General features: G+C 38.3%; 1 protein-coding gene and 1 long non-coding RNA gene across 2 annotated transcripts in view; one reads left to right on the top strand and one right to left on the bottom strand.

Annotated features, from left to right (window-relative positions):
• The window catches only part of TRHDE (thyrotropin releasing hormone degrading enzyme), a 331,593-nt gene that overhangs the window by 164,163 nt on the left and 142,942 nt on the right, over window positions 1-24,488 (top strand). The window contains exons 4-5 of the mRNA XM_006191101.3: window positions 14,593-14,747; window positions 17,758-17,871. Of these exons, the coding sequence (XP_006191163.3) occupies window positions 14,593-14,747; window positions 17,758-17,871 (269 nt within the window). The remainder of the gene's footprint in view (window positions 1-14,592; window positions 14,748-17,757; window positions 17,872-24,488) is intronic.
• On the bottom strand, window positions 1,540-21,432 carry LOC116667774. The gene is made up of 3 exons (XR_004324814.1): window positions 21,422-21,432; window positions 4,224-4,231; window positions 1,540-1,617 (listed from the first exon to the last, which is right to left on the bottom strand). It is a non-coding gene; the product is annotated as an uncharacterized LOC116667774 (long non-coding RNA).

The following is a 24,488-nucleotide window of genomic DNA, read 5'->3' as shown; positions in this document are numbered from 1 at the left end:
TGCTCTCTTCTGATGGTCTTTGATAATTCGACCTGGGGAGAGTATCTGTATCAGACAAACATAAGTACAAATAAAAGCTCAAATTTATGTTCACACCTTCGTGGATGGTCTTATACAACCCCTGGGGGGAAGGCAGCCCATCTTGGAAGATTCACTGTAGGTCAGTGCTTCTCAGATTTTAATGTATATATGAATCCCTTGAGGACCTTGTTAAAAATGCATATTCTGGATTCAGTAGATCTGGAGCTGGTCCTGAGATTCTGCTGGGAACTGCATTAAATAGGAGAATGTACCTAGTAGTCAACAACTGATGAAACCTGAGGCGTGGTAGAGATCAGAAGTTTAGGAGTAAAACCAGCTGAAAAGTTAGAGTTAGTGTCTTTGCATAGCTCATTTAGAGGCTTTGAGGATGATTTTTGAGAAATATGATTAGTTGTCATTATTAAATTTGACCCTCGGGGGCAAAATCCACAACTGTGGTCTGGTTTTAATACCTCCATCTGCCTGAGATACAAAGCAGTCTATTTCTAGCATGAGTTTAGAAAGATAGACTGATAAAATTCAATGAATCCACCAGACTTCAGCTAATTTCTATCATATATATATATATATATATAGCGTGTATATATATTTTTGTAATATTATGCAGTATCTACTCTTTATGTATACTCAGTATGTATATTTATATAACATACACATTATATTATTATATAATAAATACTTGTTTATCCACGCATACATACACACACATACACCTACATAGTGCACTGAGGTCCAGAGTGGTGGACAAAAGCTTCTGGAGGTAGTCACCTCTTAGAATATCCCAAACACTTTGTAGCATTTTCCACCCAGGCTGTCAGGTGGTCAGTCTTTAAGGGTGCCATCCCCCATCCAGGACTGGAATATCCCAAATGCTCCTGAAAAGCATGAGCAGAACTTTTAGTCCCCTTGGACTTGGACATTTTAGTGCAGTGCTGCAAAGAATACCGGCTTTCGTTTTAATAGCTATTCAGACAGGTTCCAAGAGACAAGTACAAAATTTGTATAGTGTGTTAGGAGGACAAGAAGAAACAGAAATAATGAGAAGGGTGTTACTGTTGTCTTCATGATCGTCTCCCTGCTGCAAGTAAGTGTACAGTGATCAGTCGCATGTCGTGTTGAACTGTAGAACCCTCGTGCTCTATTAAGTGTGGTGTTAGGAAAATGGCTTCTGGCAATTTTCCATCATGTCAATTCCCTGAGTATTTACATGAGGAGCAACATTTTTATGGTGGTACAAAAAAAAATTGCCTCTTCTCAGCATTTCCCCATTAGGCGTACAAAATATTTGCTTTCCTATAAAATGTTCTTCAGGAATATAACTTACTGATGCACATTAGATACTGGAGCTTAGAGAATTAAAGGGTTCAGTTCAATCTCCAGCTCATTATTAGTTCTTCCTGTATTTCATTTCTTGATCTAATGTAAATTGAACCAGGGACTATTTGGAACACTAGTAATGGGTTTTGGAAAAAAAAAATCACTGAATAGAAGCTCTCAGAAATTCTTCTGTAGAAAAATTTGGAAAAGGCAGTTTCTTTATGTTCTCAAAAGATATTTATAACAAAGCATCAAGTACTTTTAGTAATGAAAGATATGTTTCATATTTTGATCAATACCTCCTATCTGATACATAATTCAGCCTGAATGGAACATGACATTCATTTTTCTTCATGGCATTGGGTGACTTGATGTTATTTCAAATGGTAAATCTATGGGTTTGGATTATAAAAAGATTAAAGGCTTTTAGTAATATGCCAAGGGTGAAATCGATAAAGTTCTATTTTATTTCTCTTAAAGGAAAATTAGCTTTGAATTAGTGTTAAAATTTAGTAAAGTAACATGGCGTCACTGTGTTTTCTGTTTCTGTAATTGTGCTATTTTTTAGACTCTTATTTTCTTCCCTTTTCTCTCTGCCTTCATTACACCAAACACCATCAGAGATTTCCCTTAGGAACTTTTAAAATTCACGGTGAATTTTGGAATCTCCTGTTAATCCCACTAGCTCTCCAGAAATTCATCCATTGTTTAGATGCCAGTTGATATCAGACAACACTTTGTACTGCAATAAGTGATTAAAAAAAAATCAACAGCTGTAGGGCTTCAGTGATTTTCTTTTCAGCAGCTTCAACAAGTACTTGATTTTTTTTTTTTTTTGCTGTAAAAATAATGCTAGACAGTTTTAAGCTAAGAATCAACAGTGGTTCCTTAGAATTATATGTTTGCATTTTTTTTTTATTGAATAGTGTGTGTATTACTAGTACAGTTTATGCTAAGAGGAATTGGCCTTAAGGCACAAATGAATCTTTGTTTCCACTTTACCAAGCTTACATTAATCATTTCTTTCAAGAATAACCACTCTGTACTCAGACTCTCTAAAGTGCATATGAATTTGGAACTATATTTTACTGACAACTCCAAGTTTCAAGAGTTAAGGATGCTCATTTATAAATAGTACTGTTTTTATCTTCTCTTCTGCTGGAAATGTGAATCTGTCAATTAAAGATTGTCAAAGAGCGATCCAAACCTCTAAAATGGCTCCCAGCTACCTTAAACTTGTCAAACGAGAAAGACTCTCAGGTTCCATGCTGTGGGATGGGCTCACTCCGGCAGCCAACACTCATTAAGTAGCTGATTAATGAGAGCCCCCGGCATGGTGTTATTCCCCCCTTGCAGGTGATCTTGCTGACACATATAATTAGACTTTGTGTTATATCTAAATAAAAGATTTTATAATTCATTTTGAAAATCTGTTGAAAATGATACTGAATGGTAAGTTAGTATTCTTTGAAAACAATTAATACTTAACTACTTGACCCTCTACTGTCTGTGTTTTTTAGATATACCTAGGGTATTCACAGACACTGTCAACTCTTGCTTCATTTTTGGCTGGGTCACTACTTTAGAATGACGTGGTGTCTCGTTTCCTGGCTCCCCCCCCCACACACACCTGTTTATGACAGTGCCTGTTCGTATCATTGGTAGGTCTGTTCCCTTTGCCCCATTCCTCTGCCTGTTTCTTAAATCTCAGTGCTCCTCAGACATCTTAGCCCTTTTCTATTCTCACCATGGGTTGTAGTTTACTTACTATAGACATGTTGATGACTTCAACCTGCTCCTGCAGTCCAAACCCTCCCCAACACATCAGACCTTGATATTCAGCCTCATATGGGATATCTCTATATGGATGTTCCAGAGGCAACTCGAACTCAGCATGTCCCAAATAAGATTTTTCACTATATGCCTCAGCCGTGTTGATCCAGTTTTTGTTTCCTGAAAGTACCATGTTCTCTCTCACTTGTTTGCACATACCCTTAGCCTGAACTCTCCTTCCACTCAACAGACCTCTTAACTGACTTTCTCCAGGAAGCCTTTCCCCAGTCCTATATGAAGATGAGGGACTTCTTTTATATGGTAATCATGATAATAATAAAGTAACATTGTTATAGCAATATATCGGAGTAATGTGATGCAATGCTGTTGTCGTAATAGAGAATGTCGATCAATTTAGTAATAGTGATAAAGGTAATAATGATGAGAATGGTACTCTTATCAGTTTATTATTGATGCTGTAACAAACTACCACATCTTTAGTGGCTTAAAACAACACAAATTTATTGTCTTACAGTTTGACATTGCTCTCAATAAAGGCTTTTCTTCAGGGGAGAATCTCTAAATTTCCTTGCCTTTTCCGATTCCTGGCAACCCTGCATTCCTTGGCTCATGGTCGCCTTCCATCTTCAAGGCCAGCAGTGGCCTCTGGAGTCTTTTTTTACATTTCCTCACTCTGACACCAACTCTTCTGACTCTTGCTTTCACTTTTTAGTCCTTGTGATTATGCTGAGTCTACCTGGATAATCCAGGATATTTTTCCATTTCAAGGTCAGCTGATGAGCAGCGTTAATTCCATTTGTGGCCTTAATTCCTCTTTGCTAAGCGATCTAATATATTCACGGGTTCTAGGAATGAGGGCGTGGACGTCTCTGGAGAGGTATTTTTTCTGTCCACCACACTAGCCAACAGCTGTTGAGAACTTACCACTTGCTAGTTTCTGTTCTAAGCACCTCGCATCTATCAGCTCATGTAGTTGTCAAGAACTATAAAGACTCTTGAGATTTTATCTCATCCTATATGCAAGCTTGGCTCGTCAGCCAGCCATTGTTTCATGAAAGCTGGCGGAAGACATGAAATTCTGGGATTGGAGACAATAAAACTTCATTGCTTTAGGTATAGAAGTACCCAGAGTATCAGCATTTTCTGTGCCAGTTCCCTGAGCCCAAATTCCCAGGAGCAATGCAAAGAGGTCCAGGGGACACCCGCTTTGGCAATGGATCATATAATCGGTGAGGAACTCTTAGCCATGGGGATCCAATTTTTTTTTTTTTAATTTACAAAACAGGTATATATGCCTGTCCTTTGCTTTGGAGAGGACACTGTCTATTTTTGCTATACCAATATACTTTAAAAGATGGTCTGGAACAAAAAGCAGTCAGTATGTGTGCTCATAAGACATACAGAAATGTGAGAGATGCTTGAGAATCATGTTCCATCCATAGCTTTCACAGCGACCCTGTGAAATAGTTGCAATTATAAGCTCTTCATTTTATAGGTAAGGGAAATGAGGCGGCAGAAATAATAAGAAACACGCCTGCTAAGTAGCAGAATGGAATTTGGAACCTAGGCTGCCTGGCTTCAGAGACCATATTCTTAATCTCTGTTCTTGGTGAATCCGTTATACCGTGTACTCCTGCTAGTACAGGAACTCACTGCAGTTTCCTTTTTGTGTGTCTATTATATATACACGTATATAATGCTCTTTCTTGGATGGGTATTGATATATATATATACACTGTTTTGTATCCCCCATTGGTTTTTAAACTCCTTGGGGCTTTAATGGAACAGCAGCTTTATTGTTCAAGGTTTATGTATCCAGTGTGCAGATCCGTCTGACCTACATTAGGTAATGAATAAGTATTTTAGGAGTAAATGAAAATATATTGTGAATGAACCCTTCATAGAAAGGAACCTTTGCTTACAACCTACCTTCTCTTGGATAACACCACATCTTTGTTGTATAACAAGCATTGGACAGTGTGGCCTGTCACCAAATGTTGGGGAGACTCGTTTAGTGTCCTCTTGGTGTTTAAGCCTCATCATGTCCATTAAAGACCGTGAGCTTTGAAGAGTGCTTGAAACAAGATGCAAAATACGATCATGGAAATGAAAGTAGAGCTAATTTTAGAAATTAAATGGGTGAGAAGATGACGAACTTTCTTTGTGCATATGGGATAAGTCCTTTGGAATACGAATTCTTTTTCAGGGAAAAAGGGAATTAGGCAAAACTTGAGAAGTGTTCCTCCTTTGCAATTGACAGTAATCAGTAAGTGTCGAGGAACAGTGATTGCAGAAATGAAAAAAAAAAAGTTTTCGGAGTATGTGGTGGGAGGATCAGCAAAAACATTGACTGCTTATTATGGGCTAATGCTAGTTCAGGAGAAAGCTAGGAGTTTGAGAACTTAAATGCTTAGGCTTGTGAATACAAGTGGTGCTGATGAAAATTCTGTTATGGGCTAAAATGTGTAGCTGAAACCAGTCTTTTTTGATGGAAATATGCCCAGATAGAAAGTCCATCAGTAGAAAGTGTGTTTTGTTTTAAAGCTTTGAAGGACTGATTTGCTTTTAAATTTGGTGGAAATGTATCCAGGGATAGCAAAACAAACTCCTTTTTGTCAAATAAACTTAAAAACAGCCGTTTAGAATCTCATCTGCTTGTGAGTTAAAAAAACTTCAGAATATGCACTTGAAAGGAAGGGAAAAGTTTATTCTCCTTTTAGAAATACCAGTAGTAGGTGACATCTATGAATTTTGTCTTATTAATATTACTGTTTCAGATGCAATTTATATTTATACCAGTCACATACAGTAACTGTCAGAGCAAGGAGTTTTATTTTTAATACTTAAGCATGAATGCTTCTGTAGATAGTTATCTTCAAGTGCCAGTCATGGCATCATCAAAGTACAACTTTTTTTTTAAATCTGCTATACCTTTAAAACTTATTTAGCATCCCTGAATAATAATATGGGAATGTCCTATGACATTTTTTTTTTTAAGCTCTTTCTTAGGTAGGTCCTGTATTGCTTTACATCATAAACAAAATTTTCAACTTGGAAATCAAGATGCCTAATGTAACATATTAGCAAACACTTCATCTTCATTCAAAGGCAAGGTTCCTCTTCTCTCACGTCAGGGCCTGTCTTCTGATTCCCCAAGGTGGGCATAAACTGGAAAGGTCCCCAATTGTGACAGTGTTGCTTTATCATGTTTTGTGCTGAGGACTAAGTTCTTTACATGGACCATCTCGTTTAATCTTCACCACAACGTGCAAGGAAGTTACCACTAATATCCCCATTCTATCAAGGAGGGAGTGGGAGCTGAGCCAGATTGAACAATTTGTTTGGAGTTCCACAGCCAGTAATGTTAGACCTGGGTTTGGATCTCAGGCCGTGTGGACTTTAACCTCTACCAAGAAGGCCTGGGCAGCAGAGCTGGAAAGATAACTTGGGTTGTGATTTGAGAAGCTGCTAGGATACGGCATGGAAGACAGTACCGAGGATGAAATTTAAAGGATGAAGCGAGGCAGGAAACAGGAGGAGGCGTAAGATCCGAAGCCTGGGGATTTGGAAACAGGATGGCTTTGGGGTGGACGAACCAGGGCAAAAAGTTCAGTGTGTCTTTTAATCTGGAGGAAGCGCATCTAAGTGATACTTAGCAGAGGAGTTTAAAGGAACTGAAGAACACTTCATGTGGCAGAGAGTAAAACCGTGGAACTGACGGCCAGAACTGCAGAATTTAATGCTTTTTTCTTGGATGGGTATTGATCACATTACATATCTGTTTGGTTTGTAACTTCAGGCGAAACGGGTTGTCAGCTAAATTCACTATGACTTGTCATCAGAAGGGAAATTTTTCATTTATTTTGCAGTAAATTCTTGAACATCAATCATGTGCTCAGCACTGTGTTGGAAATGCAGCAATTGAAATATACAATGACCTGCCTTCATGGAGCGTAGAGGCCACCTCTCTAGAGGCTTCTGTTGGTCACTCAATCTAAAGTCTCCTCCCCAGCCCTGCCATTCTTTAACATCCCTGTGTTATTTTCATCATAGTCCCAATCAGTCTCATTTGGCTTGATGTTTATTTGAGTATTTTGGCTCCCTACCCCCCAACCCCTGAAGCTGGAATGTAGGCTTCCTGAGAGCTGGGTCGTTGTCAGTTTCCTTCGCTGCTGGGACAGGATAAGGACTCAACAAACTTTGTGAGTGAATGAGTGAATGAATGAATGAATGAAATATACAACATGTACAGGGAAAATAAGAAAGATTAGTGATTCCCATGGAAAACCTTATGGATTCTTTGCCTGTTGTAAGACCAGAACTTCTAGGATTAATGAATAGCATTTCGGATTTTCGGAGCAGAAAATTTCACACGCCACCAGGGACGCGTGTTGCTTTACAAGGAAAGCGCCATGTCCTCTCGTGATACTCGGGGCTTGGCAGGGGGTCAGTTGTCTGCCTGAGTTTGGAGGGATGGGCTCCTGAGATGATAGTCTTGAGTTGCTGGGAGTAACACTTCTTTCCTTATAATTCAACCTCTTGTCTTCTAGGACGTTCTTCACTTTTTCAGGTTCAACATTGACGTCTGGGGCACTGGGGGTCCTGATCTTACCAGGGACTCTCTTGCTAGTCTCAGATTTTTAGGTGAATCAATGAATGGCAAATTCAAAATGAACTGACAAGTGTGGGTGTGGACAGCGGGGCAGAAATGGGCAAGTGAAGAAATCTTGTCGAGGAGTCAGGACTCCAGGCTCAGGCAAAAGGGAAACTGTCAAGCACCTGACAAGTATCTGAGGTCAGGTTTCAGGTGGATCTCCTCTATGCCTGTCACTCTCAGAGCGCGTGGTGTGAGCTTGGTATCCCAGCAGAGAGGATCTGAGCGGGAGGTGGCCAGGACTTGGATGCGCCCAGAGCTAGGGACAGTGCCTCTTGTTCTGGATGACAAACCGATCATCTCTGAGCTCAGCATTGGACTGTGGCAGAGAGGAGAGAGCTGCTGTGTTCGCACGCTGTATCTGCTAGTGGTGATTTAGTAATGTGGAGTACATTAGAGTCTATTTCTGGTTCACGAAGTTATGCATCAGGGCCCTGCCACCCATGCTGGAGACTGGATTTCAGTTTGTATGTTTTATTAGACCCTGTTTGGTGATTCTTTGAACATTTCCACATGGTTTCAGGGTTCCTATTAGCGTGCTGGTGTCAGGGTGGTGGGATATTTTTCCTGGTGACTAGTGACTTTCCCCAGAGTCCAAAAGAGGAAGCTGCAAAGCTTTCTTAAGATTTAAACCAGATTAGTGGTGAGGGGACTGTTCTAGAAGGAATAGTACATTGGCGGTGTGTGTGTGGCAGGCGGCGAGCTACCAATTAACAGTCTACTACTAAGGTGCTTAGATACTTTCCTCTGAAGCTCCAAGAGAGCTGTCTGGGCATGTGGGTGGTGACAGGTGACACTGGAGTGGGTGAGAACATGCAAAGAAAACTAGTAGAACGGGTGAAAAGAAACCACACACAGATGGAAATCCTGGAACTTCGGTTTTCAAAAGTCAGAGGATGACAGGAAAGTAAGAAAACAAACAATAAACAAGAACAACAGCAAGAGAGGCTGATCTGAGAAGCAGAGAGTGAGAAACGTGGACGTCGTATCATGACAGGCCCTAATGAACAGCTTGATAATCCTTAGCCATATCACAAACAAAAACAAACAAACAAAAAATACTGAGAGGTCTCCATGAGATTTTGTGATCTTAGCTAGCAAAAGCAGTTCTGACATAGTGTTAAAGGTAGAAATCAAATTATAGTGCATTGAAGGGAGCAAGTAGAGAAAGTCAGATTTTTATGTTAGTTTATGTAATCACATTCACTAGTAAGATACGCATATTTGCTATCTGCCTATAGTGTTTAGGACTGTACTAATTAATTGGAAACAGACTCCTATGCATAATTTTATCCAGTATTTTCTTTGAATTGCCAAGTAAATTAGATCCCAAAACATTTGCGTTTTCTTCCTTCTGTTTTCAAGGCGTATTAGAGAGTTATGGTTGCACATTTTAATGGATATAGTCTCGTGACAAATTATTGTGCAACAATTAAAACAAGTTAATTCATTGTGAATAAATCTTACTATCTCCAAAGTTAAGCAAAGAACATTTTCGTTACTGAAGATCCATTTTTTAACAGCTTCATTGAAGTGTGGTGATATGCAGTATGCTTTGCAGATTTAAAATGTCCAATTTGATGCTTTAAGATATGTACACACCCCTGAAATCATCACCATAATGAGCCTTTCACACCCCTCAAAGTTTCCTGTTGCTATTTTTAATCCCTCCCTTCTTTGTCCCCAGGCGACTACCGATCTGCTTTTTGATTCTATAGATTAGTTGGCATTTTCTAACATTTTATATAAATGGCATGAATTATACAGCATGTATTTTTTTTTTCCTCCTTTTTACTCAGTATAACTATCCTGGTGTTCATCTATGTTGTTGCATGTGTTGATCATTTATTTCTTTTTATTGCTGAGTAGTATTTTATTGTGTGGATATACCACACGTGATCCATGTACTTGTTGATGGACATTTGATTTAATTCCAGTTTGGGGATATTGGAAATAAAACCGTTACGAACATTTGTGGACAAGTCTTTATGTGGATATATGCTTCCTGAAGATGTTCTTAAAATTTAAAAGGATCTGTGAGATTGCTTAAGTTACGAAGGTGCAGAGCAGAGAGGCACAGTTAAAAATCTCTCTCAATAGTTGTTAGAACAAAATCCAAGCTTCTTCAGTACTTTGATATAAGGTTATTGTGTTTGGAGGAACATAATCTATTGAAAACTTTTTTCTCTCTCCTTTTTTCCTTTTGCCACCCGTAGACATAGTTTCCCATATCTGTTATAAAGTCCATGAGTGTCTGAGAAGCTGCCGCCCGTTACTGATCCCTCTGTGTTTTATTCAGTTCTCAGTCGCTTTTTCTGAATCTGGCTCCATTTGCTGGAGAGTCCTTGTCTGGTTGAAGTACAGCTTTGTTTCTCAGGTCTGACTTTTCTGCCCTCAGATTTCTGTCACCAACCTGTCACCAGCTGCCTGCTTAGGTCACTATAGCCTGAGATCTTAGGCACCAACCGTTAGCTGCCCCCTCACCACACCTCCATAGGATGCTGTTGGGTGTCTGCTGCCTGACGGCTGCACCCAGGTGCACCTCCCTCTTCCTTCCGAACTCTACATCTGGCCCATGTCTCGAGTCCTCTCTGTGCCATTTGAACCACACCAGATCCCAGAATGCGGCCAGATTTGCTCTTGGTCTTGGGGACCTGAGTACTCCGGGCTCTTGGAGAATGCCAGTGTACAGAAGTGCCTCTGGTGTGCAACAGGCTTGGTTCCGAAAAATTGTTCCCAAGTCCAAGTCCAAGTTCCTACAAGTAAATGGCACCAGACCTTCTACTACTGTTGCCATCTGCTGGTGGCAGGCAGAATTGACCCAGTGTGTTCATATTTACGGAATTTCTCAGGGCATAATCTTTTTTGTGTGTGTGTGTGTTTCAATAAAATAGTTTTATTTTCTTTAAAAGATCTTACAGTACTTTTGTTAGTCTTATACTTTATTTTCTTTTGTTCTTTATGCTGGATGTATTCTTTTATTTATTATTATTATCTATTTTATTGAAGTACAGTCAGTTAATGTGTCAGTTTCTGGTCCCAGTCATGCATATACACGTATATTCATTTTCATATTCTTTTCCATTAAAGGTGCAATCTTAAGTAGAGAGAAGTCTATCTGTTATGTACTTATACTTTGTACCACTCCTTGCATCTACACTCTATGTGCTTCAGCTGCACCGACCTTCATTCTCTTTGTTCAATATGCCACTCTTATTTCCTCCTTTGGGCTTGTGTGTTTTTCATCCCCTCTTAGGACAACCCACTTCTACAGATCTTCAGACAGCTGGCTTCTGCCGTTATTCACCCCTCAGGTGAGCTGTGATTCCCTTCGAGAGTCTGCCTTGACCCAACAACACCCCACAAGTCAGTCATTGCCTTACTCTATTATGTGTTTTTTTTAAAATAGCATTTATCATTTACTAAATTGCTTTCATTCATTTGCTAATTGTTAATTGACCTCCTCCTCCTCCACACACCCACATGTAAATATAAGAGCCATGAGAGCAGGGAATGAGGAGCTTGGAGGGTAGAACAGTGCTTCTGTTGCTCAAAGGAGATGCTCAGTAAATACATACTTGTATAAATGAATGCATATAGTACCTCTGTCTGCCTGTCGAAATCTTACTTCTCTTTGGAAGTCCAACTCAAACACTGTCTCTTTTAGGAACATCACCATGAAAGTATTTTTCTTTCTCTTCCTGGCTTACGTCACTTAGAATGACAATCTCTAGGTCCATCCATGTTGCTGAAAATGGCATTACTTTATTCTTTTTTATGGCTGAGAAGTATTCCAGAAATTGACACATTGTAACTGACTGTGCATCAATTAAAAAAAAAAAAGAATGTCTCCAATCAGATCTGTTTTCTTTCTCTTTCACAGCACTTTTAATTTTTTCTCTATTTCTCATGTTAAGCTGTCGAGTTCCCATGCAGTGGAAACAGGGGCCACACTTGACTTATTTTAAATACACACTTCAGAGTTAAGGACATAGTAAATGCTGAGATGTTTGTTGAAGTCATGAATACATGAAAATTAACTATATTGTTAGACTGCTGACCATTTAATTTTTTTCTTATTATGATATATTTAAGGCACACAGAAAACAATTAATAATATTATAAATAATACCCAGGTACCCATTATCAGGTTTAAAAAAATGAATGTTAAAGACACATTTGAAATCTCTTACATATGACTGTCTGTGATATTGTGATTTCTAAGAAATATATTCAGGTCTTTCAGATTTTTCATATATATTTGGTCTTCATACAGAGTTCCTGGCTGGAAGCTCCCCAAAACTCTGGGAGTTTCCTAAGTGAGGAGAGCCGTAAAGTTGTTTTTTGTTATGTTACTGAAGTGACTTTCAGAACTCTTCCAGGATGGGGGCTGGTTGCCAGGGGAACCAACCTAGTGAGTGATTAGAGGGTTGGAACTTACAGTCCTACCCCCTGACCTTGGGGAGGGGAGTTGGAGAGGGGACTGGAGGTTGAGTTCAGTCGTCAGAGGCCAATGATTTAATCAACCATTCCTCTGTAATGAAGTCTCCATAAAACCCCAAAAGGAAGGGGCCCAGAGAGCTTCCAGGTGGGTGAACAGGTGGAAATCTGGGGGGAACGGCACACTCTTCACCCTTTCCCCGTCTCTTGCCCTATGCATCTCTTCCATCTGGCTCTTCCTCACATGTATCCTTTGGTAATAAACTGGTGATCTAGGAAGCTAAATGTTTCTAAGTTCTGTGAGCTGCTCTGGCAGATTAATCAAACCCAACCAAGGAGGAGGTCCTGGGAACCTCTGATTTACAGCCAGTTGGTCAGAAGTACAGATAACCACCTGGACTTTCAGTTGGCATCTGATTTGGTGGCAGTGGTCGAACTGTCAGTCTTCAGCCCATAGGTCAGAAGCAAAGGTAACAACCTGACTTGGAACTGACTTCTTAACCTGTGGAATCTGATTCTATCTCCGGGTAGGTGGTGTCAGAATTGAGTTGAATACTAGGTCACTCTGCTGGAATCCAAAAATTGCTTATCGGTGATGTGGGGCAGCAGCCCCCCTCCACATACACATGTGTTGAAATTGGGTCCAGAAACCTAAAAGACCATCCTTCATCCCTTCCTTCTCCTTTCTTTCCTGAAGCCATCGTAATTCTGAATTTGGTGTTTCTCATTCCTGTGTGTGTGTGAATATAGGTGCATTTCACAGCACTGCCTGTCTGGGCGTGTGTGTGCATATGTGAGTATCCATTTACCACCTATGGTACTATTCTGCTGGTTTTTAAGTAGTCTGTGGTGAGGGCCATTTTACATCTTGTTTGTTGCCCCAACATTATGTTTTTCAGATTATCTGTATTGGTACATGCAGTGTTGGAGTCTAGGGGTGAGACCATTTATTTCAATCGTTGTATGGTATGCCTTTTTAGAACTATTACACAGTTCCTTTGTCCACTATCTTGATAAAACGCATTTCGTTTTCTCTTGCCACTCTCACAAACAATTCTGCAGCAAATACTCTTGTACCATTTTCCCCTTAGCATCCTAGGGAGTTACTCTAGGGTTTACATGGGGACATGATGCCAGGTTGCCTGGGTTTGAATCCTTATACAGCTGCTTGCTGGCTTTCCCAAGAAGCACTGAGCACCAGCCATTTTCAGCCCTTCTCATGAGCATGTACGCCCTACCTCAGCCCCTGGCAACAAGCCATCAGCTTGGCTTAGGTTCCTTTGACTCCAGTGGATCCTGCTGGAGCCAATTCCCAGATGCCACTGCCTGCTCCTGGAGCCAGACCCCAGCAGGCCTGTGGCTTCACATGCAATCACTACTTTGCATTTATGTACCGTTTCTGGTCCAGGGAGAGGTTTATTTTCAAGCCTGGAGATGATTTTTAGTTTTTCCTTTTAATATTTTATTCATCATTGCTATGTGTTTGGAGCAGAGGGAGTCCATCAAAGCATGAATGTACTGTGTCATCATAACCAGAAGCTGATAACACACCTCTACAACCTTTTAAAACCCAGCACAAATCTTAGCATCATCTGATCATAGATTTTTGGAGCGGGAAGGGATTTTAGAGATAATGAAGTCCAATCATCTTATTTTATAGGTGAGGGAATTGTGGTCTTGAGAAAGTAAGTGATTTACTGACGTCATATATCTAGTTAATGGTGGAGGCGGGACCAGAGCCAAAGCCTGCAGCGTCCCTCAACAGCCCTTTTGCCATTACTTCGACGATTATAGTTTTCAGTATAGAAGCTGTATTGACATGTAACATTTTATTTTTAACAGAAACCAAAAAAAAAAAAAAAAAAAAGTCAGAATTCAGCAATTAGAAATGGGACCTGTCAGATTTTTAAATTGATGTGAGATGTTTTCTCTTGAAAAATTTTGAGGTAAAAGCAAAAGTGCAGTATTCACTGCATCGAGCTGGATATAGTTTCACTAGAAGGCACAGTGCCTTTTGACTCTGTGGATTCCTGCTGCATTCGGTTCCTTTGACTTTCTGCAACTTATAAGGGGAGGCCCATCAATCATGGTGGTGACACTTCCAACCTCCTGCAGCACTGGGTCTGCAAATGAACTGTGATGAATGGGTATGGCCAGCGTTCAGAGTGATAGCCTCTATTTCTGCTGTCCTGTAAAAATGGCAGGTAGTTTAATTTAGGGGGAAAAAAATGACTAAGAAAGAGCAAGTATTCCTTCTAATGAGGATTTCTGGACTTTTGTAGGCTATGAATCGAGAATCTGGTATGTTTCTTAAAGCCTTTGGAATTGTTTTATTCTATTTCTAGATCTTTTAGCCGTGCCTAAGCACCCGTATGCTGCTATGGAGAACTGGGGACTCAGTATTTTTGTGGAGCAAAGAATACTGCTGGATCCCAGTGTTTCATCTATTTCTTATTTGCTGGATGTCACCATGGTCATTGTTCATGAGATATGTCACCAGGTATGAGAAAAAGGATCAGGTGTAAGTATAATTGCAAACCATTGAACACGTAGACTCATGTCAGATCCTTGGATTAGGAGCTACGTTGTTACCCTCCCAATTAAATTTTGAATTTCTGTATGGCGCACCGTGTAGTTCCTTTTGGAAGAGATGCCGTTTTTCTCAGATGACAGCACACACGCAAGGAGACACAGGGATCGTATTGAATAAGCAACTGTCACTCAGTTTAGTTGAGGGGCGAGATGGCGGTGCCAGTCAGCAGCCTCTTTGGAGACCCAGCCCTCTCACTGTTCTGTGTTCACCTTGCTTTGCTTTCTTGTGATTATTGGTGTGGTTATATGGTAAGTGCAGGGACGGCACTGATTTATTGCATCGCTGCAAGATGCAGCGGAGTTTTGTGTACATGTCAAAATCTGCTTTTGCAGAAATCAATTTGTTATTCCCCGTCTCCCATCACACAGACACTTAGGAAGTCTTTCACTAACTCAGCCACAGACTCTTTGTTCTCCAATGATTGATATTTTTTTGTCTTGGCATGTTTAGAAATTCATATGTAAATTAGTCAGCTTTGTCGTGAAGTGAAGATAAAATTAACTTCATTTTGCTTTTATGCACTTTCTTACAATGAGGGGAAGGTATGACAGAGATTTCACAATGCTTGTTTGAATCTTGATTCCAGTGGAAAAAAAAAATACTGGAAATAAATGTTTGTGCTGATGAAAGCAGTATTTGTCCTGGTTACCAGAATCTATGGATAGTTTTTAACTGAAAACGTCAGAAATCTCATGTGTGACGTCACATGACTTCAATTTGTTATAGACCCCAAATCTTTTTAAAAAGCTAGAAAAAGTTAAGAAAGAGTGAGATGGAAAATGCTGTCATGGAAAGAAGGTGGACGGCTAAATTCTAATACATGAATAGGGACTTAATGATAAAGTGTTCCAGTTTGGAAGGAAGATTATTTGTTTGATAGAATAAAGATCCAAATAGATCTTGACAGATGTGAGTAACAGGCCACATCTACGAGGATGAAATGAAATAATAAATAATTGCTCATTTGGAAAAAAAATGATAAAGTGTTCCAGCCGATATGACTATTTGCCTAATGTCCACCTCTTGCAGTGAACGTGTATGTACCTGTCGCCCTGGCCCAGTTGGACATGTGTTCCTTGCTTCAGAGATTTAATGGGATCCGGTGCAGAGACAGCCGGGCTCCTCCATTGTGCTAAAAATGGTTTCCAGCTAAACGTTACAATTCTTTGTTGCAAAAGCAGTTTCCTTTTTGGAACGTTCCTAGAAACAAGTTACAGGTAGAGTCCTGTTGAAATAAGAACACACTGATAATCGTGGTTCCTTGAACTGGATTTCGTTTGTTCCAGCTTCCAAGTTACTTTCTTCTTACAGCGTAGTGGTGCTGGGCTAACTTCCTGTGAGGAAATGAACCAGAAGCTGGGGAGAAACACGTAATAATTTCCCCCATTGCTGCCAAATTATTTTCTCCATTACCACCTCTCCCCACCTGTTTATTGTCACAATTCTTAAGACAAACTTTCAAGTTACGGAAGAAGAAACATTTATTTCTGATGGAGAATAAAAAATATGTTAAATATGATTTATTTTGTGGTCATCAGCATATTCAGGTGTCTCCATTTGTATTTCGAATGGAGATCCTCTTCAGTAAGGGATCCTTTATTATTAATATTGAAATGCTCAGTCACCCCTGCTCTTAGCTCTGGCTCCTAAAGCTGTGATCCAACGATCTGATCCTTGTCTGGCTTTTCCTTCTGTTTCTTAAGTAACTCACTCCCACTTAGAGTCTTCACACTAAAGGTTACTTGCCTGTCTGGCATCCTCTTGCCCAAGGCTTTCTGCTGGCTGGCTCCTCCTTATCCTGAAAGTCTGAGCTCGAATGTCATCTGCTTAGAGAGAACCTTTTTTGCTTTTCGATGCTGAAGCCATCCTCCCCCATTCCTGTCACACTTTAATAGGATCTGAAACTGCACTGTTCATTTGCGTATTTATTTTTTATTTTCTATTTCACCTTGTTATCCCCGCCTCCACAATAAAGTGTCAGCTGCCTGAGGAGGGACACTGACTTTCATCACTGAATCCCAGGTCTTTAGGGTTAGCTCCTGGCATATAATGGGTTTTTTTTTTTTTTTGTTTTGTTTTGGTTTTTTTTGGTGGTTTTTGTTTGTTTTGTTTTTCAGGGAAGAAAAAAAGAATTCCTTTACGCTTTTGCTCACCTAGGCAAAGATTTCAGAGTCATGCTTCACAAGCTAATCAAAACATCAGTTAAAAATGACAGCATTATTTTTCCTGTAGGAATCTTAAGAGTTTTTTTTTTTGTTGTTGTTGTTGTTGTTTTGGTTTTGTTTTGGTCCAACCCTTCATTATCATAGAATCGTGGAGAGTCAGATGTGGAGCATCTTAAAAAGCCCTGAGTTCCTTTGGTCAGTGGGTATCTTCTCTGAATTGCTTCTGCCACTAGAGAGCGATGCTTCGCTACGCCCCGTGATGAGCTCACTGCCTCTAGAGGTGGTGTTTCCCATTCCCCCATTTCAGTCTGTTAGAGGGTCTCCTGCATTTTCAGCAGATGTCCACCAATCCTAATTTCCGTCCATTAGTCCTGATTTGTCCTTTGTAGGGCCCCAGGTCCCAACCCTATTCCTCTTTTACATACTAGGTCTTCAAATATTTGAAGGCAGCTGTCATCAGGTTTTTTTTTTTTTTTTCTCCTGAGTCCTTTCTTCTCCAGGTGAAATATTCTTTTTGTGTTCCTTGATCAGTTTTATTTTTGTTCTTCCCTGAATGCATTTATTAAAAACTAACGTCACCCAAGTAGTCAAATAAATCAAGTCTTGCCATGACATATTTTAAGATCACAGAATCAACTGAGGAATGAATGCCAGTTGTGATCATCATAGTCTAATACATAGTTTAATTTTGGATAAAATAATTCTGCGATAGATTTGATTTTATCTGATGCCCATTCATTTCGTCACGGCAGTGGTTTGGTGACCTCGTGACTCCTGTGTGGTGGGAAGACGTGTGGCTGAAGGAGGGTTTTGCTCACTACTTTGAGTTCGTTGGTACAGACTACCTCTACCCTGGCTGGAACATGGTAAGTGGGCTTCACTTTAATTGTTTGGAACTCCCAGTGAAAGGTTACATTGGGCTTATATTATCATCAGAGGTGACTAAAAATACCAGCTGATGCGTGAAAAAAGACTTTGATCTCCAATAAAGGAAAAGGAACCCCAAATTCAAACAGTATTCCAAAAGAATTCTCCTTTGTTTATTAGAACTAAATCGTCTGGTTAGTTATATATTGATTTCAAAATGCTATAAGTTTTCTAATAGAAATATTTTACATTACAGTATTTGATAACAAAGACAAATAATCCTTTAAAACAGAGAAGGTAGCAGTAATTTATAAGTAATTTTTTAAGAGTATAGGATATTTCGATATATAAAAAAAGAAAACAATGTTTCTCATAGTGATAAAATCAAATTAGCTAAAATTTTTAATTGGTTTTGTTTTTACTTAAGGATTAAGTGACTTAATAAGAGGTAGCTAACTTTGTAGAGCTTACAGCTTAGTGACCCCGTCTCTAGGAACATACCTGTACCTCTGAACCTGAAGTAGGATTGTTGTCCCTTAAGCAGTGATGTTTCAGAACATCCTAGGGGAAAACAGTGGAGGGAAGGAGTCATTTTTGTAGGTCCTTGAATGTAAGTTTTTCATTTTATATAAGCTTCCCTTAATCAGTAACCGACTATGTTATTAAATAGAACCCCGGGGTATATGTTGTTTTGGAACTTCAATTTTAAATTTATTTTAAGTGGCATTACGTAAAAGTTGCAAAGTACTAACATTTATCAACTTCCAGAAGCTCAAATGTCACCTGTGATATGGCATAGGTCACAATATGGATTTATTTTACACTACTCTTTTTTGATGTTTAAATTCTTAATAATATGTGATTATCTAATTATCTGTCATGATTACAAGTATGATTTGAATACTGTTTAAACCAAGGTGAAATATGAAGTCTGTAAGTCATGATAGAACTTCTCTACCATAAATTCAGCCAACTCCTGCTGAGTAAAAAAAGTGATCTCAGAAGAAATGTTATAATTTTAATACTATATTGATATGTTTGAATCATACATCTTTGGTTATATTTTATAAAGGCAACATGGTTCATTTGCACACATGTATGAGTTAACTTTTCTTAGCCTCATGTGCCTAGGTATGTATGTATATATAATACAATTTTTAAAATCTTACTTGAACTGCCTTATTATGGCCTTGAAATTAATTAAAAATGCCTTCAAAGAACTTTGAAGAAAAATCATCAAGGCCATGCAATATTAATTAAAGTGTTTTTTAACAGATATGAAATTTGAAAGCTGAAATGTTTAAAGCTATTGAAACATTTGTAAAAATATATTTTGGTTTTTTAGTTGACTGTCACCAAATCTGTTTAAAATTTCCATTGAATTTTCATTATTGCTGTGGATTATTACTGATTCATAATTTCATTATGTTTCTATATTAAAAGATGTTTGTATTGCAAATGACATGTTACTCATATAGGTAAACCTTTTTTTTTTATAGCTCATCCAGCTATCCATGATAGCCTTTCTGTTCATACTCATAAAAATGTATCTGAGAATTAAAAAGTAATCAACAGAATTCTCTGACAGCATTTGATAGTTTTAACATGGCAGTATATCCCAGGTTTCAATCTCATACTGGATTTTGTCTATGAATAATTTTTTGTATTCCTTCATTATTTTTCAAATTATAAAGGAAGAGCGTTTTTGTAAGAAGTGTTGAAAGTGAATATAATAGCACATCTGACACTCTGTCCTTCGTAGAATAACGACGATGCACCGGAACTATAAAAACCTTGGGGTGGTAAGATATAAATCCATCCTTTATAACCAAAAATGGAAATAGTGATGGACTAACCTGAGAAATGAAAGAATAAACTCCTCACAATTAATTAGGCAACAGTGAAAGCAGGTTTTATTATGATGTCTCTTTATGTTCAGATTTTTAAAGATGATTATAAATACTTTCTGATTTTTGGTTGCTGTTACTTGTTTAGTAGCTTTTAAAATTTAGTTTGTAAAGTACTTCGCTATACTAAATTTATAAAAACCTATAAGAAACTCCAAACAAATTGCTCCTCCATGGATCATTAATAGCTTCTTTGCAAACAAAATTTTAAGACTAAGTTAGCCGCATAAATAAGAGAGGATATTAAGTGACTTTAAGGCTGTGTCAGCACTGGTTTTCATAATGGCATCAGCAAAAGGGTGAAAGAAATACTGGGAAGAACAAGAGTGATGGCTGTGTCAGCAATAACTCATCCTATTGCGGTGTGCACGAAAGCTTACCTGGGAGAGCAAGGCGGGCCCCACTAGAACTTAGCCTAAAATAGAAAAACCAGAAGCCAGGCTTGTGTCAGAAGGAAAGAGATTCAGGAAGCTGATCTCTTTTGCCTCTAATCTCAAAAACAGTACTTTTATTATTTAGACGCCAAGGCTTAGGCAATGAAATACAATTTCAGTTTGCCAGGGACAGTCTACCTTCGACAGAACAGCAATAAAGAAGCCGGGAATTAACTAGTATTGTTCAGAAAGCTCTTGTTCTGATTTAAGCGAGTAAACTTGTGTAGCGTGTAAAACTGTTGGTAAAATCTTACCTCTGTGTGTGTGTGTGTGTGTGTGTGTGTTTGTGTGTGTGTGTGTTTACAGCCAGTTTCTGATACCAAGATAATCAGTTTTTATGTTAAGAATGCTACATGGAATAAAAACTACTATGAAGTTTTTGTTCCCCCAAAAATGAATCAAGTTTACCTACCGTTGTATAGATATGGTGCTTTACAGGTAGTATGATATAAGATCAGGGGAATGGATCGGAAAGAAGAAATTCAGATTCGAAGAAAGGGATTTCACTTCTTTGACGCATCCTTATCATTTGAGAAATGAGGCAATCCCACTGACTGCATAAGTACACATAATTTTGGTGAAGATCAAGTAACTTGCGAGGTCTTTGAAATGCATGAGCCGCTATGCAAATGTGAGCAGGCATCGCGGACCTGGAAAATAATGAATGCTCCATTAGAAAGGGGCATTGATTTCATGTATAGAAGCCCTAACATTTCCAACCCTAGTAATCTATTTCGACACCCTAGATTTATAATAGCTATGTATAGATTACAAAAAATTTCTACAATCTTTGTATTTAGACTCAGTCTCACCAAATTAGTACTTAACTATATTGGCAATGTGGACTATTCTATAGGAACACAAGCCTCGTGCAAGGTTTCATTCATTGAACAGAAGTGTCAAGATCATCAGAAGCAACTTCTTCAGCTCAGGACTGGGGAGAGATTTCATGGGGCGAGTATTCCTTTTGCGTGAAGTTATTTTATCAAAGCTGATTGTTAATGGCAACATTATTGGATGCATTAAGTTACTGTATGCTATTGATAGCAGTCTTATTAAATCTTACTGTATTTCCTCTAAGGGAAAAAGAAAGGAAAGATTCGTGCAGCAGAGTTAATGTCTTCAACAATTCTTGATCATTTTAATTTGAAAAAGTCTATGATAAAAAGAGTTTTAATATAGGAAAAGGATGAATAGTAAGGTACAACCATGAAGAACTCCTTATTTTACAGACCTGGTGCCGATGCAGATGAAATCATATCCCCTGTGGATATTGCACAGCTTTTTCACTATAATTTGTATCTATATTGTAGATGTTTCCTTTAGTTTCCTGAAAGTAGCCTTGTAAGGACATGCTGCTCAGATGAGAATTATTAAACATGAGTGTATGTTCTTTTATTAAATAGTTTGGGATGCTAAGGCGCTTCACACAGCAATAACTGTACACTGATAAAGTCTGCAGACTGGGAATTCTCCTTAAATTTTTATGAGGACACATACCTGGGCATAAAGATAACTATTAATAGAGAATCATGCAAATAAACTTCATTATATTAATACTTAGGATATCTCAAAGTTTATTGCCCAAAACCTTGATAAATATTCTCAGTTGTTTTTATCATGGGCAGGACTAAAATAGTAAAAATGAATTCTGCCATTAGACTCAGTATCATTTTAATGTGCTCCAGCAAAAATTACCTGCTAAATTTAATAGGCATTGCAATAAAATCACTTTACTTCTTAAATTATTTTATTTTGCTTCAAAAAGAAGTTGAGAAAATCTTTGGTGAACTGAAATATACACAGAGTTTATTGAGTTCAATTGTTTTTTTTAAGATACACTGCTTAATTATTCTAAACAATAATAAACACTCTAAACATTCAGAGATGGGTAAATAGAAAAATAGAGAGAAACAAAAGTTTTGGTTCATATTTTACTTGTTTACCTGTTCATTTCTTAAGTCCGTCCTTGACTTAGCATCTGTAGGGGAAATGCTTTCATGTGCTTCTCAAAGTTAGTTAATATTCATTTCAGTGGTTGTTGGTATATTGGTCCTATTGCCTGTAATTCATCAATATCAATATATTTTTTTGTCCAGGGGAGGTATAGTGTCAGAGATGAACCTTTGGGAATTAAATATTTATTTTAAAATCTTAACTTATAAATACTGAATCCCAAATACGTATGTGTATATGTACACACATATAAATGATTTTCCATATAATTGTATTTTGTCTATTACGACAAAAAAATCCACATACAATATTCTACTCCTGAGAAGTCAGTAATTTGGAAGGTGATCCAATTGTTTCCGACTGGTTGGTGAGATTTTATTCTCAAATGAATGACACAGATTGAATTTAAAAGCTTCTATGGCTAATCCCAAGGGTCTATGGAATTTTCGATCCTTGTCAGTAGCTTAAAAGTGACATTTACATTGAAAGTCTAGAAGAAAAGCAGAAGGAGTGCCTGCTTGGGTCGTTTGGGGGTCACAGTCTTTAAAATGGACTTCTTTGGGCTGTCCCCTTATACTTCCCTCCTAACCACTCTGCAAAGTAATTGCTCTTTGTGCTGAAAACATCGACTTTCTTTTTTTTTTTTTTTAAGAAAAGAGAAAAAATTATTTTTTTCTCATTTGAGAGGACCTGGGGAGCTGTGGCCGTCTATTCTGGGAGAATGGGTTGCTTTTTCCTTAGCGTTAGTGTGTCTCATCGGCCACGTCTGAATTCTGAGTCCGTGTAGGAGAAGTTCTGATGGTCATAGACCCAACGCACTGAGTGTTAGACTAACATTCAAAGAGCATGCAAAATAATCCGAAAAAGATGCCAGTGTTAAGAAGCAGGCCAGAGACTTGGAGTCCATCTAAAGGTGACTGAAGAGATGCTAAGAATTTCTAGCAAAGAGGAACAGTGAAAACAGGCACTACTTCTGTTATACTAACGTGTTAAAGATACTCTCCCCAAGGCTGATAAAGCAACACAATAACTCACTGTGTTGACATCGCCTCCTTTTAGGACCAATTCTGTGCATTTTACAAACTCCTGTACTGGTGAGATGGTAGCTCTGGGAGGGATTATCTATTAGGAAGAAGAATGAGTAAGGCTGAGCATTTGTTAATTGTGGATGTACATGAACTGATTTAGAAATTTGATGGCACAGATACCTTTCTGAGGATAAAAGAACAACTGAAGTACAGATAATACAGTCATACTTCTGTTTACATTTGCATTTCTTTTATAAGAAACAAGACTTGGCCTCACGGTTGTATGGAAAATGGAGACTTTTAAAGAGCATGTTTTCAAGGTGTGTTAAATCTCAGAAAATGAAAGTCTGCTTCATTTGCTGATTGAAATGGAAGACCGACTTTTATTAAGTGAGGTATCTTTAGAAAGGGAAGAAAAGCAAACGTAATTCATTAGTATTCACATATATTCACATATACTTCTGTATGTTCAGGTATGTATCTGGGAGGCTTTCTTAGTTACAGTACCTCCCATTTTCTTTTCTTTTTTTTTTTTCCCCATTTTCTTTTCTGTATGAATTTTTAAAATTTGAAACAAAGCTGCAAATTGAAGTTTCATGTATGTTCTTAAAGGATGATTTTTTAAAAAGCTATTGACGTTCAGAAAGACACTAAGTGTTTCAGGTTTTGTATATTTTTAAACTTAGAGATAAAAGATAAATGAGCGTTCCCTTTGGAAGAAAGTATTTCTTCCAAAGGCCATATTCAGGTTTGCATGGTGTCAAGGTCTTCCTGCATCTTCTTAGGAATTTCAAAAGCAACCAATAAATTGATAGGATTAGACACTTTCTAAGAAGAAAACCGTTGCGGAATCTGGAGCCTAACAATAATGCTATGCTGTCTTTTCATATCTAGAAATATTGCAGGGAAAATTAACCCATTCATTCCCTTCTTATGGAAGAGCAGTTTGTAAGCAAAATATTCCAACTTGCTAAAAATGGTTAGACGTTTCTTGATAAACAAAAAAAGCGATGATGCCAAAAACTTATACCAAAATAAGGAAATGTTCTGTTTGACATCATTGTTCTCAAATATTTATTATTTGCAAAAGCAGATTATACCAGTTTAATCTGTCACTTTGACCATCGCTGGTAGAAACGTTTATCTTCCTATGATATATGAACTGTTCACCATGAATTATTCAGTGTTTTTCCAGATGTGTTAAAAAGAATTTGCTCTGCAAGACCTGTAACATAAGTACAACCAAAAAGGAAAGCTGGGGACCGAGAGGGCAGCCAAAGAATAATCATTA

Source organism: Camelus ferus, chromosome 12, assembly GCF_009834535.1.
Source record: "Camelus ferus isolate YT-003-E chromosome 12, BCGSAC_Cfer_1.0, whole genome shotgun sequence".
Lineage (NCBI taxonomy): Eukaryota > Metazoa > Chordata > Mammalia > Artiodactyla > Camelidae > Camelus > Camelus ferus.
This window is presented reverse-complemented; position numbering and strand designations above follow the sequence as displayed.